Below are 26,141 nucleotides of genomic sequence, written 5' to 3'. Positions count from 1 at the left end.
TTATGTGACAGTAAAGGACATATCTTGATCAAAACTAACTGAAGTTCCCTCACAGTAGTGCAAAAATGCCAAGGCAATGCCATCCAGACTAACTATATGGTTAGACAATGGTGTTCAGGATCTACTACATTAACGTCAGTTTGTCCAAACAGAGAGGAAGTAAAATACAAGTCATTCACAATTTTATGTCTTTAAGACATACATGCGTAACTGATTTGTTTCATCTGGCTTTAAAAATAAAAAAAAATAATTGGAACATTCACCTTCTGGACTGTGCCCTAGAACTTACTCTGCGTATGGCCCTGGTAAATCCTAGATTGTTAGCACACAAGACTTTCCTTTTGAATGACTTCTTCACCCCCCCATGAATTGGATTTTTTGATGGTGAGAGAAACTTGGCTTCAGGCTGGTGAGTTTACCACTTTCTGTGAACTTCTCCATTCTGAATGCACTTTCATCAGCACTACTCGGACTGCCAGCAAACGTGAAGGGTTATCGTCAGTATTCAGTCACCCCCGAGACCAACAACTAATGGCCCATCAACAGTGGAAGACTCATTTGCCTCAAGGTGTGAATGGCTATGAAGCTACCAGGTTTCAACAGGAGATCTCAGCACTGTATAGGTACTTCACAATGTTGAGTCTTGTACTGAGGGGTTCCCGCTCCTGTATTGAGCCATGCACTTGTGGCGCTGTTGTTTACCCTATAAGTAGGTCTACACAGAGTGCATACAACACAACACATACAACACTGCTATGCAGGTGTTTTATCCTTAGGGTCAGTGTTTGTCCCAGAATGTTGCTGGGCCTGGAGTGCACCGACATGTTGTGGTTTTGCAAAGTTGTATGTTTTTCAAACACATCAGCCATACACCAGACATGGCAATCTCAATAAAGGCAGTTTCTTTTCCCTGACATCTTTCCTGGTGAACTTGATGTTGCTGTTCAATGAATTGATATGTTCTGTGAAGGCTTATTCATAGGTGGTTTTTATTTTGACCCAGATTTTGATACCATCCCTAGAAACCAGAGCATGTTTAAGTGTGGGGGATGGGATACTCAAGTGTGGAGGCGATTTGTCATTAATAATAATACCTTTTATTTGTAAACTCCTTTCTTGACATCCAAGGTCACTTAATTCACTGAAAGCATTTACCCAGTGCAGGTGGTGTTTAATTGATTTAGTGTTTCTAACATCAGTATTGGTGTTTTATCACACTGGTTTGGGTCAGCATGCCACTAAACAAGGACTGCAAATTCACCTACCAGCTATAAAACATCACCTTTTTTCTCATCTAGCAGACAGTCAGCAGATCAGTGAGGACCTGCAACATCTCAGATTTTGGGATACAGACACTTTGCGCCAGAGTTATGATGCACATGCAAACTCTCATTACGATCCGACTGTAAGCCTCCACTGGCTTTGTCACTATCGCAGCAGATGTGGGGTGGATTTTGCTAAACTTATGCCTGTCTGGAATTATATAGTTTTAACATAGTCACATGACAAATGTGACTTGCACCTTCTATCAGGAGCTCCAGAGACATTATTATATTTACCATGCCTCTTAAGGATGTCACATGGATCCGTTCGATTGGAGGAATTGGATGCAATTGGATACAGGATAGGGCCACATCTTATTTTAAACCTGGCTACAAAAATTGCTTAGCTAGAAAGTAATACATTTTGGTGACCCCCAAATATCATGACCATTGACTTTCATAGAACTGATGGATGTAACATGACAGAATCACTAGCTGCTTCACAGCACTCCAATCAGAGGCATCTATACTAATGATGACCACTTGCGCATCAGGATATCCTCATCAATGAAATATGCTGTTTTTCCACTGTTAACTTGATCAGCATCTACCACACTGGAGAAGCTTTTTCACAACATTGGGTAAGCTTTGTGAGCAGTGCACAAACAACTGTGGATCATCAGTAGAGACATGGTGTCTGAGAGTAGAGGCTCCAGAGCAGGTTGCTCTAGTGGCTCCACATGTTGAGAGTGAAATGTGGTATCATTATCTGCCATGTTTTCTGTTTTTTGCTTGTCCTGAAAGAGCTGAATTGAGAACAATGTCAGACAGAGAAATATCTGAATATTTGTGTAACTGGGCACAAACAAGTGACAACACATGCCAGATATAACTGAGAAGACAGTGACTTAGGCATGTTGGTGACTGTGGGATTAGGTATTACTTCTAATCTAGGCATCACTTTGCCACCAGCCACAGTGTTACCCATCAGGATGACAATGCTTTTAATTGGCAGCACAGGACAAACAGCGATGGGGAGGAACCCAGTGACATACTTAGACTTAACATGAAATCTGTGCACAGGCCGAGGACGTATTCCATCTCTATGCCATGTCTTGCAAAAAGATACCAGCTGCTGTTCAGCTGAGTCACCAATCAACAACACAAAACCTTTAAAGGTGACATATGTCCAATGACAATAAAGGCATTTGATTTGATTTGAACTTAAAACGCGAGCCAATGTCTCATTATTGCCGACTTTAAGAGTCTGGCTGCAGAGCTCTCATGGATTAATCTCACATCTTTGAGCTGCTGTGGAATCTGTTGGGTTTTAGCTTCAAATTCATATAGTCAACAATAACATGTCCAGAGTTGGGACAATAAAAGCATTCATGACTCTCCTTCCTCTTGCTTTGGACTAAAAAACAGATGGATATTGCTGCACAGGATTACCACTTCACTTACAGCAGAGGTGACAGCAGAGGTAAGTGAAGTTGCTTTCTCTTCAGATACACAGTGTTCTCTTGGAAACCTTGTTTAAACTCTAACAGAATTAGCTCCCACAGACTGTCAAAGTCACCATTCTTTTAAGCAGTACACCATTGATCGAACTGAGTCTTCTTTTCCCTGGCAACGTCAACATAGGTTTGAAGAAGTCAAAGTACTGGCCACAGAAGCTTGGCAGAAGAGGAATATTCTGACATAACAATCCAAAGCACATTACCAAAATCACATAAGAGTAGCTAAAGATAAAAAGTCAAATATGTCACCTGACTTCAATCCAATAGTACACTTTTGAGGTATTTTAAAGAAAAAGGTAAAGCAACACAACCCCTTCAGTAGCTGCTTGAAAAAGTTGTCTGTGGCAATAGCAAGGAATCTCAAAAACACTACAGAGCACCTTTAAATGTGGCATGCTGGTCCGGTTGCGGTGCCGTTCCAGCTGCGATCCGGTGTGTTTACCCGGAGTGGGCCGCAGCTCATTTGCATAAAGTAGACTTGACCTCTACTTTATGCAAATTCGATGCGGCGTGCAGAGATCCCACGCATCGTGAAACTGTCCTCAAACTTATAAACTATGCGTCGGTGAACTAAAACAAGGACAGATTCAGCTGCTGCACAGATTATTTCTAGCCTCAAATGCTTTGAGAAACACTTTTCGCTTAAGTATTTTTGAAATAAAAGAGAAAGTTTGGTGCCGAGCCGCTGTGTTTATCCGACATGCCTGCCGAACCGTCAAGCTGAAAGCTCGATCACGTGACCACGTAGTGGCCCGCTGTTGCTCGAGCGCTGTCATGTGACAATGTTGTGGTCCGCTAGTGACCGTCCGCTAGTGATTTTCAGATGCGGTGCATTGCCGTGCAGGGAAATCGCAACTAGTGGACACGCACCTTTAGTCTTTCCTTCACTGGGGAGAATGTTTGTACATATGGTCACCATCAGCGTTATTATGGACATAGCAGAGGGAAATATGGCAGTCAAGGAACAAACTTGGGTGAACAGTTGAACAAATAAGATGGGTGGTAATCCTGGCAAAAAAAATATCCAAACATGAAGACAATCCAACAAAACCAAATCCAAAACTCCACACAAATCAAAAGACCAACTACCTATCCAAAACAGCAACAACAACAACAACAAAACAACCATAGGCCCAAGGAGAAGAACTGGCAGGAGAACATGAGGCCAGTAAAACAGGATAACAACAGGACAAAGTGACAAAGACTGAGGGAGAGAAAGGTCTATTTAAACACTGAGAACTGATTGGGGAGACAGGACAGGTGAAACTAATCAGAGCAATTTTAGATTGATCTGATTAGATTCAGTCCATAGTTAGACAAAGAACGGTAGAAAGAAAGTAAAAACACAAGTGACATGTCATGAAAAACAATGTCAAAATAAAATAGGAACTAACCGAAAAGGGACATGAAACCGACAGATAGACAAACAGACAAAACACACAGAAAAAGGAAAAGACACATGAAAGTATTCCAAAAACAAAACCTGAAACCAAAGCCCATGAACCGTGACAAATGCAGCACAACAAAGATTCTTGCTTAAGGACATGTTTAAATGAATGAAGCGTCATGTCCCTTTGAAACAAACCAATCCCATGGGTAACCAGATCATTGGAGAAGACAGAGCATGCTTTTCCATACTTTTAGTCATAAAAAGATGATGTTCATGATATGGATATAGCATTTCAAATAATCATGTAAACATATGTAAGCCAAATAGCTCAGAGTTCAGCTGTTCTGAATACTTAGCTTTCAATTTTTTTTCTTTTTTTTACTTCCATAATGAACTGACATCAGTGTCACAGGAAGTCAGAGACCCAAATGCAAGCAAGGGACACAGCAGACAAAGATTTAGTAGAAAAGGACTTTGTTTTACAAAGCATTACAAACAGGGTGAATGTGCCTAGGAGGAGGGAAGTTGAAATAAACATACAACAAAAGGAATGGGCTGGGAAATATAACAAGCAGAGGTTTCCATTAGCACCTACTTGGTTCGACTTGGCTCGACTTGGTTTAGGTCGTTTTCTATTACAATTGAGTACCTACCACATCATGGGTGGAGTTGTCATCACACGCCGGCCCGGAAGTCCCTTAACGTCATTTGTGTGTGACACAAATGCAACAAAACAATGGAGGACATCGAGGCAATGGTACACCTGCTGCTTGGTCTATGGCTTTTTGTCAGATTCAAAGTAAAAGAAGAGAGTCAGAGAAAGCTGAGGGCAGGAAGTTGAAACACTCAGGAGACACACAGGAGAGTTTGAGAGGCGATACAGTAGTATCAAGCTGAAGATAAGAGGATACAAACTAGACGACATATGAGGGTAAGCTAATGCTAGTTTGCTACAGTTATCGTATATCAGTCCCATGTACAAGCCTGTAATGGCTGCAATTTATTGCTATTAGGTATTAAAATATGTATGCTGTGTATGTGTTTCAGATGGCTCTCTTGTCACAAAAATATTGCTGCAAAACATTAGTCTGGGTGTGACTGTGGAATGATTGTGATACCCAGATGGTGAAGTCTATGGTGCTTACATGCTGTGCTCTGCATAATCTGTGTGAAGATCATGGGTAAACTTAGGAGACTTCATGGGATTTACCTGAAGCAGTTGCACATGAGCCTGCAGTGGCACAAGGTGTAGAGGAGGGCAGAGATGTACGGGATGCAGTACTTGTCGTGCAAAAGTTTAAAGTTTTTCTTCTTGTTATATTTCTGCTTTTCTGGTCCCTGGACTACTATTGTTTTGTTGAATGTAATTCTGACAATAAACTTTTGTATCTTTTGCAGATGTGTCTGCGCTATTGTTTATTTTATTTGTGAAGGTTAGCAAGATTAAATGAGGAATTAAACGCAAAAAACATTAAAACAGCTGTTTTAAGAATATTCCAGTTTCATAAATCAGTACTGCTTTGGTGTCATTCGGTCAATGGAATATTGAACCATAAAGTAATCTGTGTTAAAACATTTTAAATCCCATTTAACACAAATACATTATTAGGGAATGCAGATGCTAGTAGTACACAGAATTGTTTGGTTCAGACTGTTGACTCTTTTCCCACCAGTGTCTTAACAGACAAAATGTAAAGTTATGATGCAATCACATAAGTCACAAAATAGTTTATTAGTCAGCAGCAAAATCAAAACTATTTAGAATGTGCAAAGTACAAACTGTGGTGGGCCTCTGCTACAATGGAGGGCTAAAAGTAAAACTATATACAATTAAATCTCAAGTTTCTGGGAGGTGGACTTGCTCACACTCACTGGCTGTCCACTGCCTGCACCATCTGCCCCAGCACACCCAGGAATGCCTGGTTGAAGGCAGCGTTCTGGGCCATCTCCTCCCTCCGCAAGGCCGCTTCATTCTCTCTTGCCTCACTGAGGAGCAACTGGATGTTCTCATCACGCTGGACATGGATCCGCTCCTCCTCAGCCTGCATCTCCACAAGTACGCTTGGAAGGTCCAATTTGCTGTGGCCCCTTTTCCTCTTGCCTAGACTAAAGACAGGAAAGTGATGGATTTAGCCACCTGTCCATCCATTTTCAATCATGATCATGTCTTTGATACTTCTACTTGAGTAAATTTTTGGCACTCTTTACTTTAACCAAAGTACAAAACAGTACCTCCTCCACCACAACTAAAAACAACGTGGTGTGAAACTTGATTTTGTCTTACACACATTTTGGAGTTGCTAAGAACAGCTTCATTTTCTTATTTTTATGTATACTTTCATCCAATCATTCAGTTTCACAGTTACCTAGTACGTAAGTAGTAGTACAAGAAGCATTGTTACAATAACCAATGCCATGTTCATAGGTCAATAGCTAACAACTAATTCGCAGACCAGGTCCCTGACACATACAAAAACAACAATAAATACAACAATCAATGTTACATGAATGTATACATTAAACACATTTACATATAATAAAATGTCTATCAGTGCTCACAGTTTTGGTTTGATTTGAGCCATCGTTTGATTTTACAGTTAAACTCATTCAGATCTGTCAGATGTTTCAGTTCAGCAGGTAAGGTGTTCCAGATCCGTGGCCCTTTCACTGAGAATGCACTTCGTCCAAACTTGATGTTTCTTGGTTGCTATCATTCCGATTGAAGTACTCTGATTTCCTGGTTTGTTGTTTCTCGTCTTCATATCCTAGAAAGAAATTGTCTGTTATGACACTCAACCAGGTTTTCATATCCTCCCATGGGAAAGGGGGAGTGACTCACAAAACACTTTTGTGAATCAGGTGTAAATAAATGTTACCACTTTTAAGAAAACTTGTTCGACTGAGCTTAGTAAAGAACTGACACCATTTACTTCAACAGCCACTGATTATAAACCTGCTTATAGGAAGTATTAGTTTTAGGGGTCTGTATTGATTTTAGTTGTTTCTTTATTATTTATGAAACCTTGCAGTTACACTTACAAACAATTGTGTTGACAACTATGTCTCTTTTGTGTCTTTAAGTGTAATTGTTCTTTAGATGGGTGAGAAGCCCTGAAAGGTGAGGATTAAAGGAGGTACGGCAGAGAGTCACTTTAACCATAAAACAGTTCACATTAACTCAATCCCTGTACCAACACAATTTACCCACTGCTTAACAAGACGATCACTGTAAAACACAACCAATACACGCTTAAAATCAAAGAGAACAGGTAAGGTCAGTTTGAGATTGTTGTCTCTAAAATTAGATGCTATGAATGCTAATAGTATTGGCATCAAGCAGTTCTCTGTTTTTCTCAGTGCAGAAGGGGAAGCTCTGTGAGGGTCTGTCAGTGTGACATCGGTACATCAGGCTTTAGCTCCACCCCATGACAGACCCTCAGGACTGAGACTAGAGGAGGTCAGTCCCACTTAGAATACAGAGGTCACTTCTTTAAATTTTACTTTATTTCTTTGCTCAGCAACTTTAACAATGGGTCGGAGCACAGTGGCTCTTAAGTTTCATCACACAAGTTTCTTGTGTGTGAGTTATGAAGCGGTTTTGGTTTTTCAGAATTAAACAGGTTCTTTTCACTTTTTCTTCATTAATACGACCTAAAAAAAAAAACAACAAATTTTTGAAATTGTAAATACTGCACATTAGTATGATATGGTGTGCAATGGTTACCACTGTCACCTCACTGCAAGAACATTCGGAGTTCAAACCTACTGGTCGACTGAGGCATCCTGTTTTAAGCCTGCATGATATAGTTGATGGAAAGATGGATGGAGATACTGCATACAACAGAACATAACTTTTTCATTACTTTTTTTAAACATATATTGATTTTACCAGGGAAGTGGTGCATCGTACTTTGCAATACTAGACTTTCTTCCACAGACATTTAAGCAGTCGTAGTGATGGAGCAGCATGCAAGACACCTGACCTAGCGTTAAGAAGAGCAGGAATCAAACGGACAGAAGCCATCATAAAATATTATGTGTGAACTAGTCACAAGACTAAATGAGGGGGTAGTGGATGATTCTACCAAGAGCCCTTAATCTTAGAGTGGCTCTGCAGCAAGTGAATAATAGTTGCAACGAAACTGTTTCACCATGCCCCCCGAGTGAAACGTGACTCTTGTGATGAGGTTTATAAATATATTTCTACCAGGGGAAGAAATAATCTGGCTCTCTTGTTGTGTCATGCCAGCCTGAAAATAATCCCTGTGTGTGTGTGTGTGTGTGTGTGTGTGTGTGTGTGTGTGTGTGTGTGTGTGTGTGTGTGTGTGTGTGTGTGTGTGTGTGTAGTATGCATTTACCACGGAACATGTAGGGTACAGATGTTCGTTCTCTCTCTCTCTCTCTGTCTCTCTCTTTCTTTGTGTGTGTGTGTGTGTGTGTGTGTGTGTGTGTGTGTGTGTCTCATGAGGGGATAAGTGCAGGCAATGAATAGCATCTGACACACTCCCTCTCCTCTCTGCAGCCTGGCCGGTGTGATGCCATGCCCAAGGAAGGCTCCATCCTCTGCTGAGAACCATGCACTGCCGGCTGAACCCTGCTGGAATGAACCGACTGAACGGGGCTTTTAACGCTCTCACCTGTGGATTTGCACCGTCAAGATGCCTTATTTGACCAAACCTCTATTTTTACTTTTCTGTCTGGTTCTTACCGGGGAATGCCGTAATCACCGCCATCGGGTGCGGAGATGGACCGGTACCATAGAGAACCAAAAGCATGGAACGTAAGTGAGGAAATACTTACAACAATAACTACACGTTCACTTTAAAGTTAGCCGATTGGTAACAGAGGAAAATAATGATGCTGTTTTATATGTCATTTAGGATTAATTAGATGTGGACACTAACTCTTTAACCGGGTCTACTGATGATGGTTTAAGATGCCTGACAGTACTGGTGCCCATGGATTATTTGTCATGTCATATTTGGGGGGGGGGATCACAATTATGAAAATACAGCAGAACTAAATCACATCTGCTCCATCTGCAGTCAAATATGCACATGAAGGATCAAATGTATGTTTGATTAAAATGGTGTAAAGGCATAGAACATGTCGAAATGGAACCTTTTGTCTTTAATGACTTTGCCCAAATCACGCTTTCATCTACCGGTTTGGTAAAAAAAAAGTCAAAGTCTAAACTTTGTGTACTGCATTAATGAGGTTTGGTCAGAACTGGATCTCGGAATTCGGATATCTTCTGCACTTGATTGTTTACAATTTCACCAATAAAAATATCAGTTTAAATGAAGTAATGACAACTTCCAACAATTTATAGACTGCACTTAAATCAGCACAAAATGAGTATCACTGTGTCAAGTCAATCAAACCAATCAAACTTTATTTATGGAGCACTTTTCATACAGTTAAAAAAAAGAATGCAAAGTGCTTTACAACATTAAAAACATTAAAAACAAGAAAACCCATCCCTCCCTCCCTCCATATATACATACACTATATTGCCAAAAGTATTCGCCCACCCATCCACATAATCACTCAGGTGTTCCAATCACTTCCATGGCCACAGGTGTATAAAATCAAGCACCTAGGCATGCAGACTGCTTTTACAAACATTTGTGAAAGAATGGGTCGCTCTCAAGAGCTCAGTGAATTCCAGCGTGGAACTGTGATAGGATGCCACCTGTGCTCTAGAGTCCAGTGGCGGCGTGCTTTACACCACTGAATCCCACGCTTTGCACTTGGTGATGTATGGCTTGGATGCAGCTGCTGGGCCATGGAAACCCATTCCATCAAGCTCTCTGCTGAAGCACTGTTCTTGAGCTAATCTGAAGGCCACATGAAATTTGAAGGTCTGTAGCGATTGACTGCAGAAAGTTGGCGACCTCTTGGCACTATGAGTGGGGGATTATGGTGTGGGGTTGTTTTTCAGGAGCTGGGCTTGGCCCCTTAGTTCCAGTGAAAGGAACTCTGAATGCTTCAGCATACCAAGACATTTTGGACAATTCCATGCTCCCAACTTTGTGGGAACAGTTTGGAGCTGGCCCCTTCCTCTTCCGACATGACTGTGCACCAGTGCACAAAGCAAGGTCCATAAAGACATGGATGGCAGAATCTGGTGTGGATGAACTTGACTGGCCTGTACAGAGTCCTGACCTCAACCCGATAGAACACCTTTGGGATGAATTAGAGCGGAGACTGAGAGCCAGGCCTTCTCGACCAACATCAGTGTGTGACCTCGCAAATGCGCTTCTGGAAGAATGGTCAAAAATTCCCATAAACACACTCCTAAACCTTGTGGACAGCCTTCCCAGAAGAGCTGAAGCTGTTATAGCTGCAAAGGGTGGACCGACTTCATATTGAACCCTATGGATTAGGAACGGGATGTCACTTACATTCATATGCGAGTCAAGGCAGGTAAGCGAATACTTTTGGCAATATAGTGTATATGCACACAACTGCAGAAGCACACACATACACATGCCCACACACACACACTCTCACCACTGACAGAAGGGAGACATGGCATGGCACTGACGATTGTGGAAAACTCCTCCATTGGGGTCATCCACACTGGGAGGAGTCGCAGGTCATGACCACTGGGGGCGCTGGCACCCCCGACCCCAACCCCGACAGACAGGGGGACCCCCACACCAAGGTGGGGAGCCCCCCAACCAGCCAGGCCGAAGGGACCCATGGACAGCACCCTCAGCAGCAGACCAGCCCCCAGTGTGGAGGACCCCCCTGAGGAAACACTGGAGTTAAATAACTAAAAAATTTAAACTATAAGATAGAATAAAAGACCTATAACATAAGTAAAAAGGTGAAAGGTTAAAAGAGTAAAAATACCTAAGAAAATAAATAGAAAATGATAAGAACATAAAGATTTAAAAGGTTAGTTAAAAGCCCGATTAAAAAGGTGACTCTTTAAAAATATCGACGGTCTCTGCAGTCCTGAGGTTCTCCGGCAGGCTGTTCCACGGGCGGGGGCCATAGTGGCCATAGTGGCTAAATGCCGACTCACTTGTGGTATGGATAAAAGGCCACTGCCAGAGGACCTCAGGATCCACGAGGGTCGATATGTTAAAAGGAGATCAGATAAATAAGAAGGCACAAGGCCATTAAGACATTTAAAAACTAATAAAAGAACCTTAAAATCGATCCTGAAGTGGACGGGGAGCCAATGCAGCCACTTTACGACTGGTGTAAAGTGTTCACGCCCTCTGGTCCTCGTCAATACTTCTAGTCTATCAGTATTCAGAGATAACTAAACACAGTCTGCCAGTAAGGGTATTAAAGATGCACTCTTGCGCTGATAATTATCACAGCAGGACATTATATTAAGATAAAAACTCTGATACAGTTTCAGAAGTGGCATGTCTGCAGCCAGGGTGACAGGGTTTCAGTTGCTGACATTTTTGTGGTCTTTTGGAAGTTTGGAGAGCAAAAGTCATTTTACCTTTGGTCTTCTTAAGCAATGCAGGAAAAAAACAACCCAGATTGTAATCACACCTGCATACAGTAAATGATCAATCTATGCAATTCCATTCTGTATTGCACATTTTTGGGGAATTGCTACTAATCTCTTAATAACCAAACCAGTTTTTCAGACAGCTATTTGACAGCGAATCTCATCCTTCTCTAGCTCCTATGCAAAGAAACCTCCAGATGTGACCAAGTCTCGCAAATTAAAGACAGAGCATCTGCTCAAAGTAGATGACCATGACTTCACCATGAGGCCAGCATTTGGAGGTAAGTGTGGAAAGCTTTTAATAAATCATGAGACATGCTTGAAACGCCACAAAAATCTGGAAAGTGAACTTTAATTAAGCTTGCTGTTAAGACACATTATCAAAATTGATACAGACGGTGACTTCTTGCTAATGTTCGAATTCTTAGGTTGTTTGAGTCTCTTTAGAGTAATTCATATTGTTTCTTTTTTCCTTCTTTTTTGCTGGTAAGAAGTTGAGTTCTAAGCAGCAGATCATATGAAGTTTTGAACAAATATCTCTTTGGAACAAGTACTGATGACATAGAAGAGTACATTTATTTCAGTGTATTATGTGTTCATTAAATTTTCTATATTATAGTCAGGAAAAGAAGCAACCTCCCGAGTATACATGTAATATTTATATATATTTATTTAAAGCTGATTAGATTGTGTATCAATATGTGTATAGTATTTTATTTATTGTAAAGTAAATGCAAGTGTTGCTTTCATACATAACAGTGGATAGTTTACCCAACAAACTTTGTCAATATTAACTTACAACAGATATATTATTGTTTGACAAATAAGCAGACATACCAATGTGGAAACATCAGCTATGGTGCATGCTGCCAAAACCAGTGTCTTGACTTGACCACAAGCTATGTTTTAGAAATAAGTTATTTGTATACTGTTCAATGTGCCACTTACTAACAATATTTTAAGAATCTGTATTAATGTTGTGTGTAATGGCCAGTAGACCACTATCAAATTTTTGTAACGGTCAAATATTAGTAGAAATGTTGGCCTTAAATATCTATTATCAGAAATGTTATATAAGACATCTAAAGTTTAAATAATATACAGTACATTCAAATTTTGAAAGATTTCAGGCCCCTCCAAGTTTTCTACATTTTGATATATTTCAAAGTCATCACTCATTTTACTTTATTCTCATCAGTCTACACACAATGCTACACAATGAAAAATCAAAAGCAGGTTACTGGAGTGTTTTTTTAAAAAAAAGACAGAATGTGGAATTATTTGATTTACATATTCTTATGACACTTGCAATATAACATTCTACTTTTATCAATGATCCTTGAGATGCTTCTAGACCTTGACAGGAGTGCATCTGTACATTCATAATTCAAAAAAGCACATACACAAAGGCCTAAAGCCTAATCACTAAATCTTCACAAACTCATGTGACATCACAGCTGTAGTATGAGTTAATAAGGGGTAAAAATGGTGAAAAAATAAGGAATGTAGCACACTATCATGACTGCACATATTGCTTAGAAACAATGCATTGCCATTAAAAAGAAATATGTCTTGGCTTGTTTTATTCACTCTTTGGTTAGCTGCTTGGATGATCATGCCCTGTTTGTGACATTACAGCATCTGAAAATTTTTGCAAACTCAGGAACACCATAAAATCCTTTGTTTCACTACAGATATAAACAACTTCACAAATATGTAATAAATAAGCAAATATAAGCAGATTTCTTTCTTATACCATCAGAACTTGGTTTCTATACTTTTATCCGGGATAACCATGTACAGTTAAGTTACTAGCTGTTTGACAGTGTGACAGCCCTGAGCTTTCATGCACTTGGCAGAAATGTGCCTCAAAGTTCATGAGTCTGTGAGTGTGGAGACTAGGATTGGGCCAAGATCTAGGTCACGGTCAGAGTTGATGGTGTATGTCAAAGTGAAAACCAAGCCATGAAGTCAACAGAATTGTTTATACACCTGTAAGATTGGATTGTGTAAGAGCATATATTAGTCTAAAATGGAACAATTGTTTAAAATTTTAAAGGCTCTGAAACCTTGGAAAGCATTAAATAACTGAATGCACTGTAATTGCATGTCTTTGAACTTAAGACTTCATGCCCCACTCCAGTGGTTTATTGATGCACTTCAAGTTGGGGTCATGCCAAAGGATGATAAAATAGTGTCATAATCTGCACATAATCTGCACCAAAATTTCCAGACTTGTAGTCCGTTATATGAGCAACGCTTCCAAAACACATTTGGAACACACATTTCTTGTTTAATTTTGTAGCCCAAGTTAATAACCCTGATGACATCATCATCAAATCATCACAAATATACTCACACATTGGCCTCCTCATGAGAAGTAAACTGACCTTTATGTGTAAAGTTGGTGGACTACCCCTTTAACACTACAGCAACCTACAGGAAGACTGTGCTAAGGAAAGAGCTTAGAAAGTGATGCTAATATGCTATAAGGTATCTTTTTGTCTTGTATAATCTTCTCAAACCATAGAGGTGAAACGTCTTCAAGGAACTTTCTTGAAGTCCAGTTGGATTGATTTAAACAATTTTGGATAACCATGACCTGGATGAATGAGAAACTACACAGATAATACTATAGATACATTTTACAAAATGTAGATTTTTTTTAATCTGAAACTTAAGAAACAGTATATATGACAGTCTAACCCAATACAGATGTGTTTTTTTTTTCAAATGACGAGATTGCCACAGTAATGTGAGGTTAAATGCTGTGGTGACAGTGATGAAGTGTGAAATAATTAATGTAGTCAGAGGTAGCTGCAGTGCATATCAACAATCACCAGGGGGCACATGTCAGCAGTCAGTGCCAAATGGCCACCATTGATAGGCATGTACCTGACAGGTGTAAGAGAGACAGTGAAACTCTTTTGGAATGAGTCACAGCACTGTTAAATTTTCTACCAGGCCTGTAGAATATACTTAGATATGAATTTCTGTGAAAAATCACATGCTAGCAGCTTTATTGTATATCTATGTGTGATTCTACTGTGAAATGGCCTCTTGGTTCAAAAGGTTAGGAGGTGCTCTTGGAAGGTTAAGGTCAAAAGTGCAATCTGAACAACCATCCTTTGCTTCTCCTCACTTGACTTTCTGAAGTTTTTGAATTTGGTAATTAAATGTGGAATATCCACTTTACTCTCATAAGGTTGTCTCCTAAAAACACAAGACATAAATAATTTGCTAAAAAAATAATAAAGCAAAACAAACGACTTTTTTTAAAGTTCTATTTTAGGACTTCTTAGCCTTTATTATAGTTTGAAAGTGGAGAGAAATAGGAAACATGGGGAGAAGAGTAGGGAAGGACCTGCAGCAAACAGCCATAGGTCAGACTCGAACCCATGACCAATGCATCAGGTACTATAGCCCCTGTGTATGGGTCACCAACACAACCAGTTGAACTACAGGGGCGCCCAACAAAAGACTGTTAACTGTTTTATTGGAATTCAAGCTTCTACATAAAACTAAAATTAGTTCTGGCACAGTAAAGTTGATCATCAGCTTATCAGCTCCTCATGACCAGAGGGTTAATCCACCAACAGTCCCACCCAGGACTCCAGCCTGTGACTAAATGTTTGAGAGAATGCAAGTTAACATTTTAAGTGGTTGCATTTGTACAAGTAAATCACAAAGCTGTTTTGGCATAGTTCTAACTGGTATGAGCAGCTACTGTGTTAGCTTTATTGGTGAAAAGTAATACTTTTATTTCTTCAGTGGCTCAAACAGTTTGTCTTGCCTAGTGTGTAAAATCAAGCTGTTAACTGCTGTATGCTCCAAAGATAAAGGCTGCTGGTGGAGAAAGACAGGTTCTTGGTCATCTTGGACAATTGTGACATCAGAATGTACTGTTTCACCCTTTTCAAAGTAATTTTGGTCACACACCACTCTGAGTACACCAGAGATACCAAGCAGCACCTACAGTAAGGCATTCAGGGAACACCGGTAAATTTGATAAGCAGATGCTCAGCAAGTGAGGTGTTTCGCCTGTGACATGGTGGGAGTGCTACCAGTGGAAAAAGTTAGTCTGGAGTCTTGGTCTATTCCATCTTTTCTTCATCTATGCAACTGCAGATCTCGCCTTGTGCTAATTTTAATAGCAGGGACAGGTGGCACAATGGCGCAGTTGCTAGCACTGTCGCTTTACAGCTCGAAGGTCCTTGGGTCGTTCCGTGTGGGGTTTAAGGTCTACTTTGCAGAGTTGGTGTGTTCTCCCTGTGCCTGCGTGGGTTTAGGAGCTTCAAGGTCCTACCACAGTCCAAAGACATGCTGAGGTTAATTGGTGATTCTAAATTGTCTTTAGGTGTGAATTCAAATATGCCTTGTTGCCTGTCTTCATGTTGGCTCTGTGAAGTACTAGTTACCTGTCCAGATGAACCTTGCCATCACCCAAAGCCAGCTTAAATACATTCTAATAATGGATGAATGGCATAGATCAGGGGTCACTAACTGGCGGACCGTGGTCTGGATCTGGACCCAGATGCCATCTTATATGGACCGGACTTGTAATCAGTAAATTGTAATATCATTTTAAATTTAATGGGTCATCAAATTTACATTGCTTTTCCAGTGTTTACAGCATTGGTTATCAGCTCTGGAACACACAGACCAATTACGTACAAGTTCAGCCATCCCACGTGATGCTACTCGGCCAATGAAGTCTCTGCATTGCAGGTGCTAAAGATCGCAGCTCTGCATTCAGAAAACGGTTGAGAGGTGAGGGACAGACAATAAGAGGACAAACATAAAAGGAAAATGAATAAAGCGACACCAAGAGGGAAATGGCCCTGCACATACTGACCATGTTTGGCTCAACATACAGCTGCAAGGCAGCTTTCTCAACTATGAACATAATCAAAACTAAATATCATAAATCTCACCAATGAGCACTTTCAAATGTGTCTGAGAATGACCCTGACACCATTCAGGCCACGATTCAAAATATTGGCAGGGCAAGCTGCAACTCAGTTCTCCCATTAAGCAGCAGGGAAAATAAGAGGAGTGATGTAAGACAGGAAAAAAAGATGTAAAAATGTTCAATTGTTTAATTTTTTTGAGATTTAGGTGTTGTTAAAAATGTGTACAAGGTGGGTCAGGTTGTTCAGTCGTTATTTTTCAAGTTCTGTACTTTATTTTAAGACTTACACTTATATCAAAAGTTATTTATTAATAAATGTTGTCAAAATGTTTTTGAACTGTACTGAATTTATTTGATTTGACAGTATTGATGACATGCAGACACTAATAAAACTACTAGGTTACATCAACATATACTAATTCAAGTTAGACATTATGATGCTTTAATAACTTTTCTCTGACTGGACCTCTTTCAATTTTAGTTGAATATCCCTGGTATAGATACTCAGTTAAGGAAAGTGGACTTCATAGATGCTCTTTAAAGGGTGTCGCACACTTCGGTGGCATCCGTTTGAAGTTTAGTGAAAACACGAACTACATTTTGTTTGCAGTCAGACTGGCCATGGCTGTGCAGTAAAAAAAAAAGAAAAAAAAAAAACGATCGGTTTCCCACATTCATCAATCAGTCTCTATGTAATCATACTAAACATTATAGCTAAGTATAATAATATATAGGATAATATACCTAAGAATTGTTGAATTCTCAGATTAACTTGATTACTTTAAATACAGGGGTATGACCCCATAGCGTCGAGGTCTATGAGCTATTTTAATAAATTTAGGTAAATTTCCATAAGTAAAATAGAACTTAATTTCCTCATTTAATATGTCCCTGGTGTTTTAGCTGTAATACTAAACTAGGTGAGTTAATGTCCAGAATTCTTAACACGATAGGGTCTCAGCCTTTCTAAGTATTATGGTTGGATAAAGTAGTATTATATATGTTCAAGAAGCTTGAATCATTACTTTAACTATGAGTAATTTCTACTATAATAACTCTACTGGGACTCCAACACAATACTAACACTTGTTACGTAGTACATACTACCATATTTCTTTACTGGAGATCACTCTGGGATAACAGCTCATGTTCTAAGCGCATTACATTATCAGCAACTCGACTTCAACTCTACATTATTGCAAATGAGTATCTGCCCCAGGACAAGTTAGATTTATTTACAGAAGTTTTGCAGATGCTATATGTAGATTCATTCACAGGAGAGTCCAAATGAACATTAACATGGAGCTCACAGAGAGAACGTGCTGATAAGTCCATCACTATTGAATACACACACAGATCACGTTATACACATCTCGTGAGACTTACTCTGAGTACAGCAACACTCAGTAACCAAAATAGTATTAACTATGCAACTGTCTACATCCCTCTTTTTTAGATTTGGTCTTCAACCAAATAATACAAATATGACATGGCACAATTTCTGTAACAAAGCAATATCTTGGCTTTTCCAGCTTGTACTCAAATGTTAAACAAAACACAGTTTTCTCACTAAAACAGCAATGCACTACTCAATATATAACCATAACACCAGAATGATACACATTAACCTTTGTGTCCTGCAAACTTCTTATTCATCATATGCCATATCTAATTGAGATACCTTGTATTTGGCTTAGAGACTCTGCCAGATCTAGTGAGATACAAAGTATTGTTGGCCTGAACAGGATCTTTGTTCTGTGTTTCAGTACACTTCTGTGACACTTTACTGGTAGTCTTTACAGAGTTCATTTGTGTCTCACACTGTTCTTTCAACACGTTCTGTAAGTTCAGTGTTTTCAGTCACTTGTGTTTGTGTTTGTTCAGGTATTTGTTGTGACAGTTCTGGTTCATTAGTCTGTATGATGGACTTGGAAAGCTGTGGCTCCATCACTGGCAAAATATGGCAGCGATTTCGTCTGTATTCTGCTCCATCAGACTCTATCATGTATGAACGTGGTTCATTACACTTTCTTTTGACAAAGACTATTTTTTCATGTCCTTTGACTGTTTGAAGTCTCACCACCTGGTTTGGTGTTAAAGGTGCAAGTGGCTTGCTGGATTTGTCACAGTAGCTTATCTGAGCTTTGCGCTTTTTTGTTAGTTGTGCCTTTACACAGTTTGTTTCTTTAGCTGCTGGTCTCAACGACTGCTTGCAGATGGGTAAAGTTGTCCGGGTCATTCTTGACAAAAGTCTTTGAGCAGGTGAACCTAGTATTTTGTCGCGGGGGATGTTCCGGATATTTAACAGTTTCATGTAGAAGTCTGTTCCATCTCTCTTTGATGTTTCCAACAGTCTCTTTGCACTTCTCACAGCTCTCTCGCTGAGGCCCTTGGACTGTGGGTATTCCGGGCTGCTCGTCACATGTATGAAATCCCATGTTTTAGCAAATTCATGGAACAATATTGAGTACCATTGTCTGTGTACAACTTTTGTGGAATGCCATGCACAGAGAAGTGACGTTTCAACTTTTCAATTACACACAGGGATGATATGTTGCTGAGTTTGTCTACTTCAAACCAGCCTGAATATGAGTCAACTAGTACAAGATAGTGATGGCTGTCCCATTCAAATATGTCTGTGGTGACAACAGACCAGGGTAGATCAGGCACTGTGTGTAGTTTGAGTGGTTCTTTTTGCTGGTGAGGTTTCAGACTGTTACAAACACTGCATGTCTGAATGTTGGTTTCAATGTCCACATTTAATGACGGCCAGAACATACACTCCCTTGCCCTTCTTTTCGAAGATTCAACACCTGGGTGTCCTTTGTGTAGTGCCTTTAAGTAGACCATGTGTAAAGATGTGGGAATGACGGCTCTGTTGGCTTTCATTATGACATTATTGTCGATAGTCAGTTCATCACGAAATCCAAAAAATGGTTTCACCACCTCTGGCACACTGCACACGCGTCCTAGCCATCCATTTTGGATAAAGCGAGAGAGTGTCTGAAGGGTGGTATCTGCAGCTGTGTGCTCACGGAGTTCCTCGATCCGCTGAGGAGATATCAGCTGAACTGCCATAACCTCAAACCCATTTTGTTCCTCTTTTTGAGGTACGATGTCCTGACTCGGCGCACGTGAGAGAGTATCAGCCAAGTAGAGGTGTTTTCCCTTTTTGTAGACTAGAGTTAGGTTGAATTTCTGTAGCCTTAACATCATGCGCTGTGATTGCGTGGAAAGCTTTGTTATGGATTGTGACTAGTGGCTGGTGGTCTGTCTCGATCACAACAGGTTTGCCATAGATGTAGTCGTAAAACTTGTAGCAGGCAAAAACTACAGCTAGCAATTCTTTCTCAATCTGTGCATATCTTACCTCTGTTTGAGTCAGTGTGCGTGATGCATATGCCACAGGTTTGCCTTCTTGCAGACAGGCGGCACCTAATCCATGCTGGGATGCATCGCAGGTAAGAGTCAGGTTTTTGCACATCATAGTAGTGTAGTACTGGTGGGCTTGTTACACACGCTTTCAGCTTTTCAAATGCATCTTGTTGATACGGTGTCCAGCTCCACACCACATCTTTGTGTAGCAGCTGGCTCGATACAGCGGTAGCTCTCTTTACTGTCCTACCGGGTCCGACGAGTCGAGTGGTAATTTCACCTGGGGGTGTTCCACCATCCCACTTCTGACACCATGTAGATTCATTCACAGGAGAGTCCGAATGAATGTTTAACCTCGGGTTTATTAACATTAACATGGAGCTCACAGAGAGAACGTGCCGATAAGTCCATCACTATTGAATACACACACAGATCACGTTATACACATCTCGTGAGACTTACTCTGAGTACGGCAACACTCAGTAACCAAAATAGTATTAACTATGCAACTGTCTACACTGTATCATGTCAATCTATGGCGAAATATGATCATATGGTCTGGCTAGGGAACTTTAATTATGCAACATTAATTATTTCTCGGGCAGCTCTTTTGTGTCCAGACTTCTCAACCTTTTTTTAAATTGTAGATAATTTGTTCATCATCTTGATATCAAGACTGAGATTAATAGTGAGCCACTGTTGTACAGGCAGTGAAAAAGCATAACCTTCCTTTATAAAGACACACTAGAATCGTTGGTGACCTCAAGGTTCTTATCAATGCTACTGCCTGAGCAGGTTTTTGGGGTCTGTTTTAATAACTAATGTTTTGTAGATGGGGGCTGCACAGTGGTGTAGTGGTTAGCACTTTCGCCTTGCAGCGAGAAGATCCCTGGTTCGCGGTTTCCCGGGATCTTTCTGCATGGAGTTTGCATGTTCTCCCTGTGCATGCGTGGGTTTTCTCCGGGTACTCCGGCTTCCTCCCACAGTCCAAAAATATGCTGAGGTTAATTGATCATTCTAAATTGCCCGTAGGTGTGAATGTGAGAGTGATTGTTTGTCTTTGTATGTAGCCCTGCGACAGACTGGCGACCTGTCTAGGGTGTCCCCTGCCTTCGCCCTAGGCTCCAGCCCCCCCCCGCAACCCTAATGAGGATTAAGCGGTGTATAGATAATGGATGGATGGATGGTTTTGTAGATGGCCAAGGGGCTTCCATCCTTGCCTGCTAACTTCCAGCCTACCACTTCCTACAGAAAGATACAGTTGTGCTCATAAGTTTACATGGCAAGGCAGAATTTGCAAAATATGTACATTCTTTAATGAAAACATGGATGATCAGGCCAAAAAAATTTCTTTCATTTTAAATTTGATTCAGACTAAACTATTGGGCTGTTTCAGAACACACAATCATTATATAAAGCATAACAGTAGAGAAAATACTGAGATGGTCCCTGTTCAAATGTTTTCATACACTTAGTCCTTAGTTCTCTCCTTTAGCATAAATGACAGCTTGTAGTCTTTTGTGATAGTTGTGGATGAGTCCCTTTATTTTCTCAGATGGTAAAGCTGCCTATTTTTCATGACAAAAGACTTCTAGATCTTGCAAATTCTTGGCCTGTCTTGCATGAACTGCATGTGTGTGATCCCCCAAAAGTGGCTCAATGATACTGAGGTCAGGAGATTGCAATGGCCACTCCAGAACCTGCTTTTTTTCCTGCTGTAGCCAAAGACAGGTTGAGATGGCCTTGTGTTTTAGATCATTGTCATGTTGGACAATCCAAGCGCGTCCCATGCGCAGCTTCTGGACTGATGAGTGCAAATCATCCTCCAGTATCTTCTGACAGCATGTTGCATTCATCTTGTCATCAATCTGTCTGAAATAGAGGAATAGAGATTTCAATGAGTTTGCCAAGTTTGCTGATTGTTTGGCAGTTTGACAGGTATGTGAGGATCTAATAATGTAAGCTACTGACAGAAGCTAGTGTGACTAAATGTCATATATTGTATCCAAAGTTGTTTAAATCAATTCAACTGGGCTTTAAGAAGGTTCCTTGAACACGTTTCACCTCTCATCCAAGGAACTTCCTCAGTTCTGGTGGTGGCTGATGTTGCCTCAGCTTATAACCTCTGTGAGGTGGGTCAGTGTTATTCACATTCCGACGACCATTGCCATGGCCCCCCTGGCTCCTCAACGATGGTCGTTGGGAGCCAGGGAGTAACAAAGGGGGTCGTTGAAATGCGAGTTTCACCGAGCCCGCGTATGCTAATGGTGGTCGTTAGCATGAGCCACCTCACCTGAGTCATTCTGCTGAGTAGTTCTTTTGGGGAGTTTTGAAAGGACCTGATTGTAAAATGGCGAAAGATGATGTCGCAGACCACCCCCCCGTTCAGAGATGGCTTCTCCACTTTGACATGGATGGCTTCTTTCATGCCTCTCTCAAACCATCTGTCCTGCCTGTCCAAAATCTGAACATTGGTGTCCTGAAATGAGTGTCCCTCTTCCTTGAGGTGAAGGAAGACGGCCGAATCCTGTCCTGAGGAACTGGCTCTTCTGTGTTGAGCCATACGCTTGTTAAGTGGCTGAGACCTCACAGAGGTTATAAGCTGAGGCAACATCAACCACCACCAGAACTGAAGAAGCCTCTTGGATGAGAGGTGAAACGTCTTCAAGGAACCTTCTTAAAGTCCAATTGGATTGATTTAAACAACTTTGGATAACCATGACCTGGATGAATGAGAAACTACACAGACGTCATATATTGTAATAAGCATAAATTGTCTATCTGTTTACCAACAGCAGAGGTTTCATGCCTCACCATGTTTGCCAGGTTCACTGAAGGACTGAAGGAGGCTTGCTGCATTTAGATGAGGCAGGACAGGGGCTAAATTGATTTGTGAGGTGTCCAGTGAAGATGGGGATGACAAATTATTGTGCACACTGTCAAAATGGGCGCTATTTTGTCAAAGTATTTCTAGTGAAAAATCCACAATTCACATTCACAGAACACAATGCCCCAGCCACATGTAGACTAATGATTGGATTGGAAGCAATCTTGTTAGAAATTGCAAAAGTGACACTGGAATCTCAGGTTCAGTGTGGGCATAATGCTGACAGCCTTCACTCCAGTGCAATGCATGATATGCCGATGAGAGTTCAACCCAACTTTTGTCTCAACAGAAATTATGTGGCGACAGAGAGAGTGTGATGGCAGCAAGACAAAGAAGTTAAGCGAATAAGAACTCTGCACACAGGCAACTTACACAGGTTGCTATTTTGGAGAACCCTGAGCAATGAAGAGGTTTTGCAGCTGTGTGAGCACCCAGACAGCCCTGTTCAGGCACAGTACTGTCTGCCCCAGAAGGATAGTCCTTCTAGAGCAGGGGTTGGGGTCGCGAGACGCCGAGGGGGGTCGTAAAATGATTTTCAAGTCCAGATGTAACCGGCGTTGGTTATCAGCTCAGGAAACACGCAGACCAATTACATACGAGTTCAGACATCCCACGTGACACTACTCAATCAATGAAGTCTGAGCATTTTAGCCGCTAAGCAGGCTCTGCTTTCAGAAAACAGCTGAGAGGCAAAAGGGACAGACAAAAAGAGGACACCCAGAAGAGAGTAACCCTGCTCATGCTGACTATGTTTGACTAAACATACAGCTGTGAGGCATCTTTCTCAACTATGAACATAATCAAAACTAAATATCATACCAGACTGACCAAAGAGCTCCAGATGTGTTTGAGAACGACCCTGACACGGTTCAGACCACGATTCAAAAGACTGGCAGGATAAGCTGCAACTCAGTTGTTCCATTAAGCAGCAGGGATATAAATGGAGTGATATAAGACAGGAAAAAATGTAAAAGTGTTCAATTGTTTAAATTATTTCAGATTAAATGTTGTTGAATATGAATATAAATTAGTTCAGGTTGTTCAGTCATTATTTTTTTCAAGTTCTGCATTTAATTTTAAGATGTACAGTTACATAAGTTATTTTTTAAAAAATGTCAAAATGTTATTGAACCGTACTAAATTTATTTGATGGTCAGTTATTGATTACATGCAGATGCTAATAAAACTACCAGGTTACATCAAAATATATCACACTAATTCAGTTAGACATTATGTTCTGGACCTTCAATATATTTTCTCTGACTGGACCTCTTTGAATTTTAGTTGAATACCCCTCCTCTACTGGATTGCATTTTTTCCCCCAACTTGTCAACAAGTTTCTATAAGTCTCTAAAGATGTTTTTGAATTTTTGTTCTGAAAATCCGACCTTTGTGTCAGTCACCCCTGGTGATAGATCACTTTACAGCGCCTCAGTAAACCGACTACATCACACACGTCAGTGTACACTACTGGATTTCGTCTGAACATCGCATATCAATACAGTAGGATTTAAATCTTTGATAATTTCTTCAAAATGAAATGTTGGCTAATACCAACAACAGACAAGTTAGAGAGGCAAGTGGAGAAGGAATCAGAGGAGAGCGGAGAACCGCCTTCAAAAAGGCCATCACCTTTTGGCGGAGGAGGAGGAGGAGACCACCACTGTAAGGGGATCAGTAAGCAGCCGAACCAACCTTCCAAGTGTCGCAAGTATCGTGAGGAGTATACTCTGTATGGATTCAAATGCATCATTATCAATGAAGTACAGCATCCACAGTGTGTAGTGTGCACTGAGGTGCTTGCCAATGAGAGTTTAAAGCCTGTAAAAATGCTGAGACACTTGAAAACGAAGCACCCTTTACTTGCCGCCAAACCAACAGATTTTTTCCGCCGAAAAGAGAGAGAGTTGTAAGGCCAAAAGAAAGTCATATCTAGCCAAACAACAATCCCTACCAAAGCCCAATAGGCATCATATGAGGTGGCATATTTAACTGTACAGGCAAAAAAGCCTCACACAGTCGGGGAAACCCTGATAAAGCCTGCTGCTATTGCTATGTGTCGGACAATGCACGGAGATAAACAGGCGCGGGAGCTAGAAGCAGTGCCGCTGTCTGATGGGACGATATCCCGGCACATCACTGACATGGCCCAGGACATAAAGTGTCAGCTGATTGACAGAGTAAAGCAAGGGAAGTATGATTTGCAGTTAGATGAATCCTTGGATGTGTCAAACTCTGCCAATCTGCTTTTTTCGTCAGATACAGTTTTGATGGAACACTGAATGAGGACATGCTGTTTTGCATCCCGTTGGAGGCAAAGTGCACAGGTGAGGACATATTCACGAAACTTGACAGCAAAGTAAAAGAAGAGGGGCTGTCTTGGGATGTGTGCATCAGTGTGTGTATAAAAGGTGCTGCAGCAATGCTGGGGAAAAAGAAAGGACTAAAAGCGAGAGTTTTACAGGTGGCGCCTCACGTAAACTTCACGCACTGCATTATCCACAGAGAAGCTCTTGCGAATAAAATGCTCGACCCAGAGCTTAACAGTGTTCTGGAGACCGCCACAAAAATGGTCAACTACATTAAATCCCGTCCACTCAACACCAGGCTGTTCGCCACCCTCTGCAGTGAACTGGAATCGGAGCATCAGGGCCTGCTGTTCCACTCAGACGACAGGTGGCTGTCGCGGGGAAAAGTTCTGAGCCGCCTGTATGAACTGCGGGATGAGGTGCGCTTGTTTCTGATGGAGCATGACGCCCAGTTCGCTGACCACCTGACTGACCCTGACTGGTTGACAAGGCTGGCGTATTTGTCTTGTATATTTAACAAACTGAACGGACTGAACATGTCATTGCAAGGTGAAAACACAAGCATCATGACGCTGAATGACAAAATCCGCTTGTTCAAAAGAAAACTGGATCACTGGACAGCGCGAGTTGAAATGGGCAGGATTGATATGTTTCCTGAACTGGAGGAATTCATGGAGGAAAATGGTCTGAGTGTGGACACTGTTACGGAGTTTATCACATCCCACCTTCAAGCCCTCTTGGAACATTTTAACAAGTTTTTCCCAGAGGAAATGGCACCGGAAAAATATGACTGGATACGATCACTGTTCACTGTAACGACCACCAGTCGTCATCTGACATGGAGGACGCACTGGTTGAACTGTCCAGTGACCGCACCTTAATGTCAGCCTTTAATTCTAAGCCACTCTCTGAGTTCTGGATTTCAGTTCAGAAAGAATATCCTCAGCTCTCCAGGGCCGCTCTGGACGTACTGATGCCGTTTGGCTGTACGTACCTGTGCGAA

At 41.0% G+C, this 26,141-nt stretch overlaps 1 protein-coding gene across 1 annotated transcript in view; it reads left to right on the top strand.

Moving 5' to 3' along the window:
* The first annotated feature begins 8,667 nt into the window (after positions 1 to 8,667).
* gabrr2a (gamma-aminobutyric acid type A receptor subunit rho2a) overlaps positions 8,668 to 26,141 on the top strand; it is a 55,225-nt gene continuing 37,751 nt past the window's right edge. The window contains exons 1-2 of the mRNA XM_023267104.3: positions 8,668 to 8,952; positions 11,830 to 11,936. Coding sequence (XP_023122872.1) covers positions 8,831 to 8,952; positions 11,830 to 11,936 — 229 coding nt within the window. The 5' untranslated portion in view covers positions 8,668 to 8,830. The remainder of the gene's footprint in view (positions 8,953 to 11,829; positions 11,937 to 26,141) is intronic.

This window comes from Amphiprion ocellaris, chromosome 20 (genome assembly GCF_022539595.1).
Source record: "Amphiprion ocellaris isolate individual 3 ecotype Okinawa chromosome 20, ASM2253959v1, whole genome shotgun sequence".
Taxonomy (NCBI): Eukaryota; Metazoa; Chordata; class Actinopteri; family Pomacentridae; genus Amphiprion; species Amphiprion ocellaris.
This window is presented reverse-complemented; position numbering and strand designations above follow the sequence as displayed.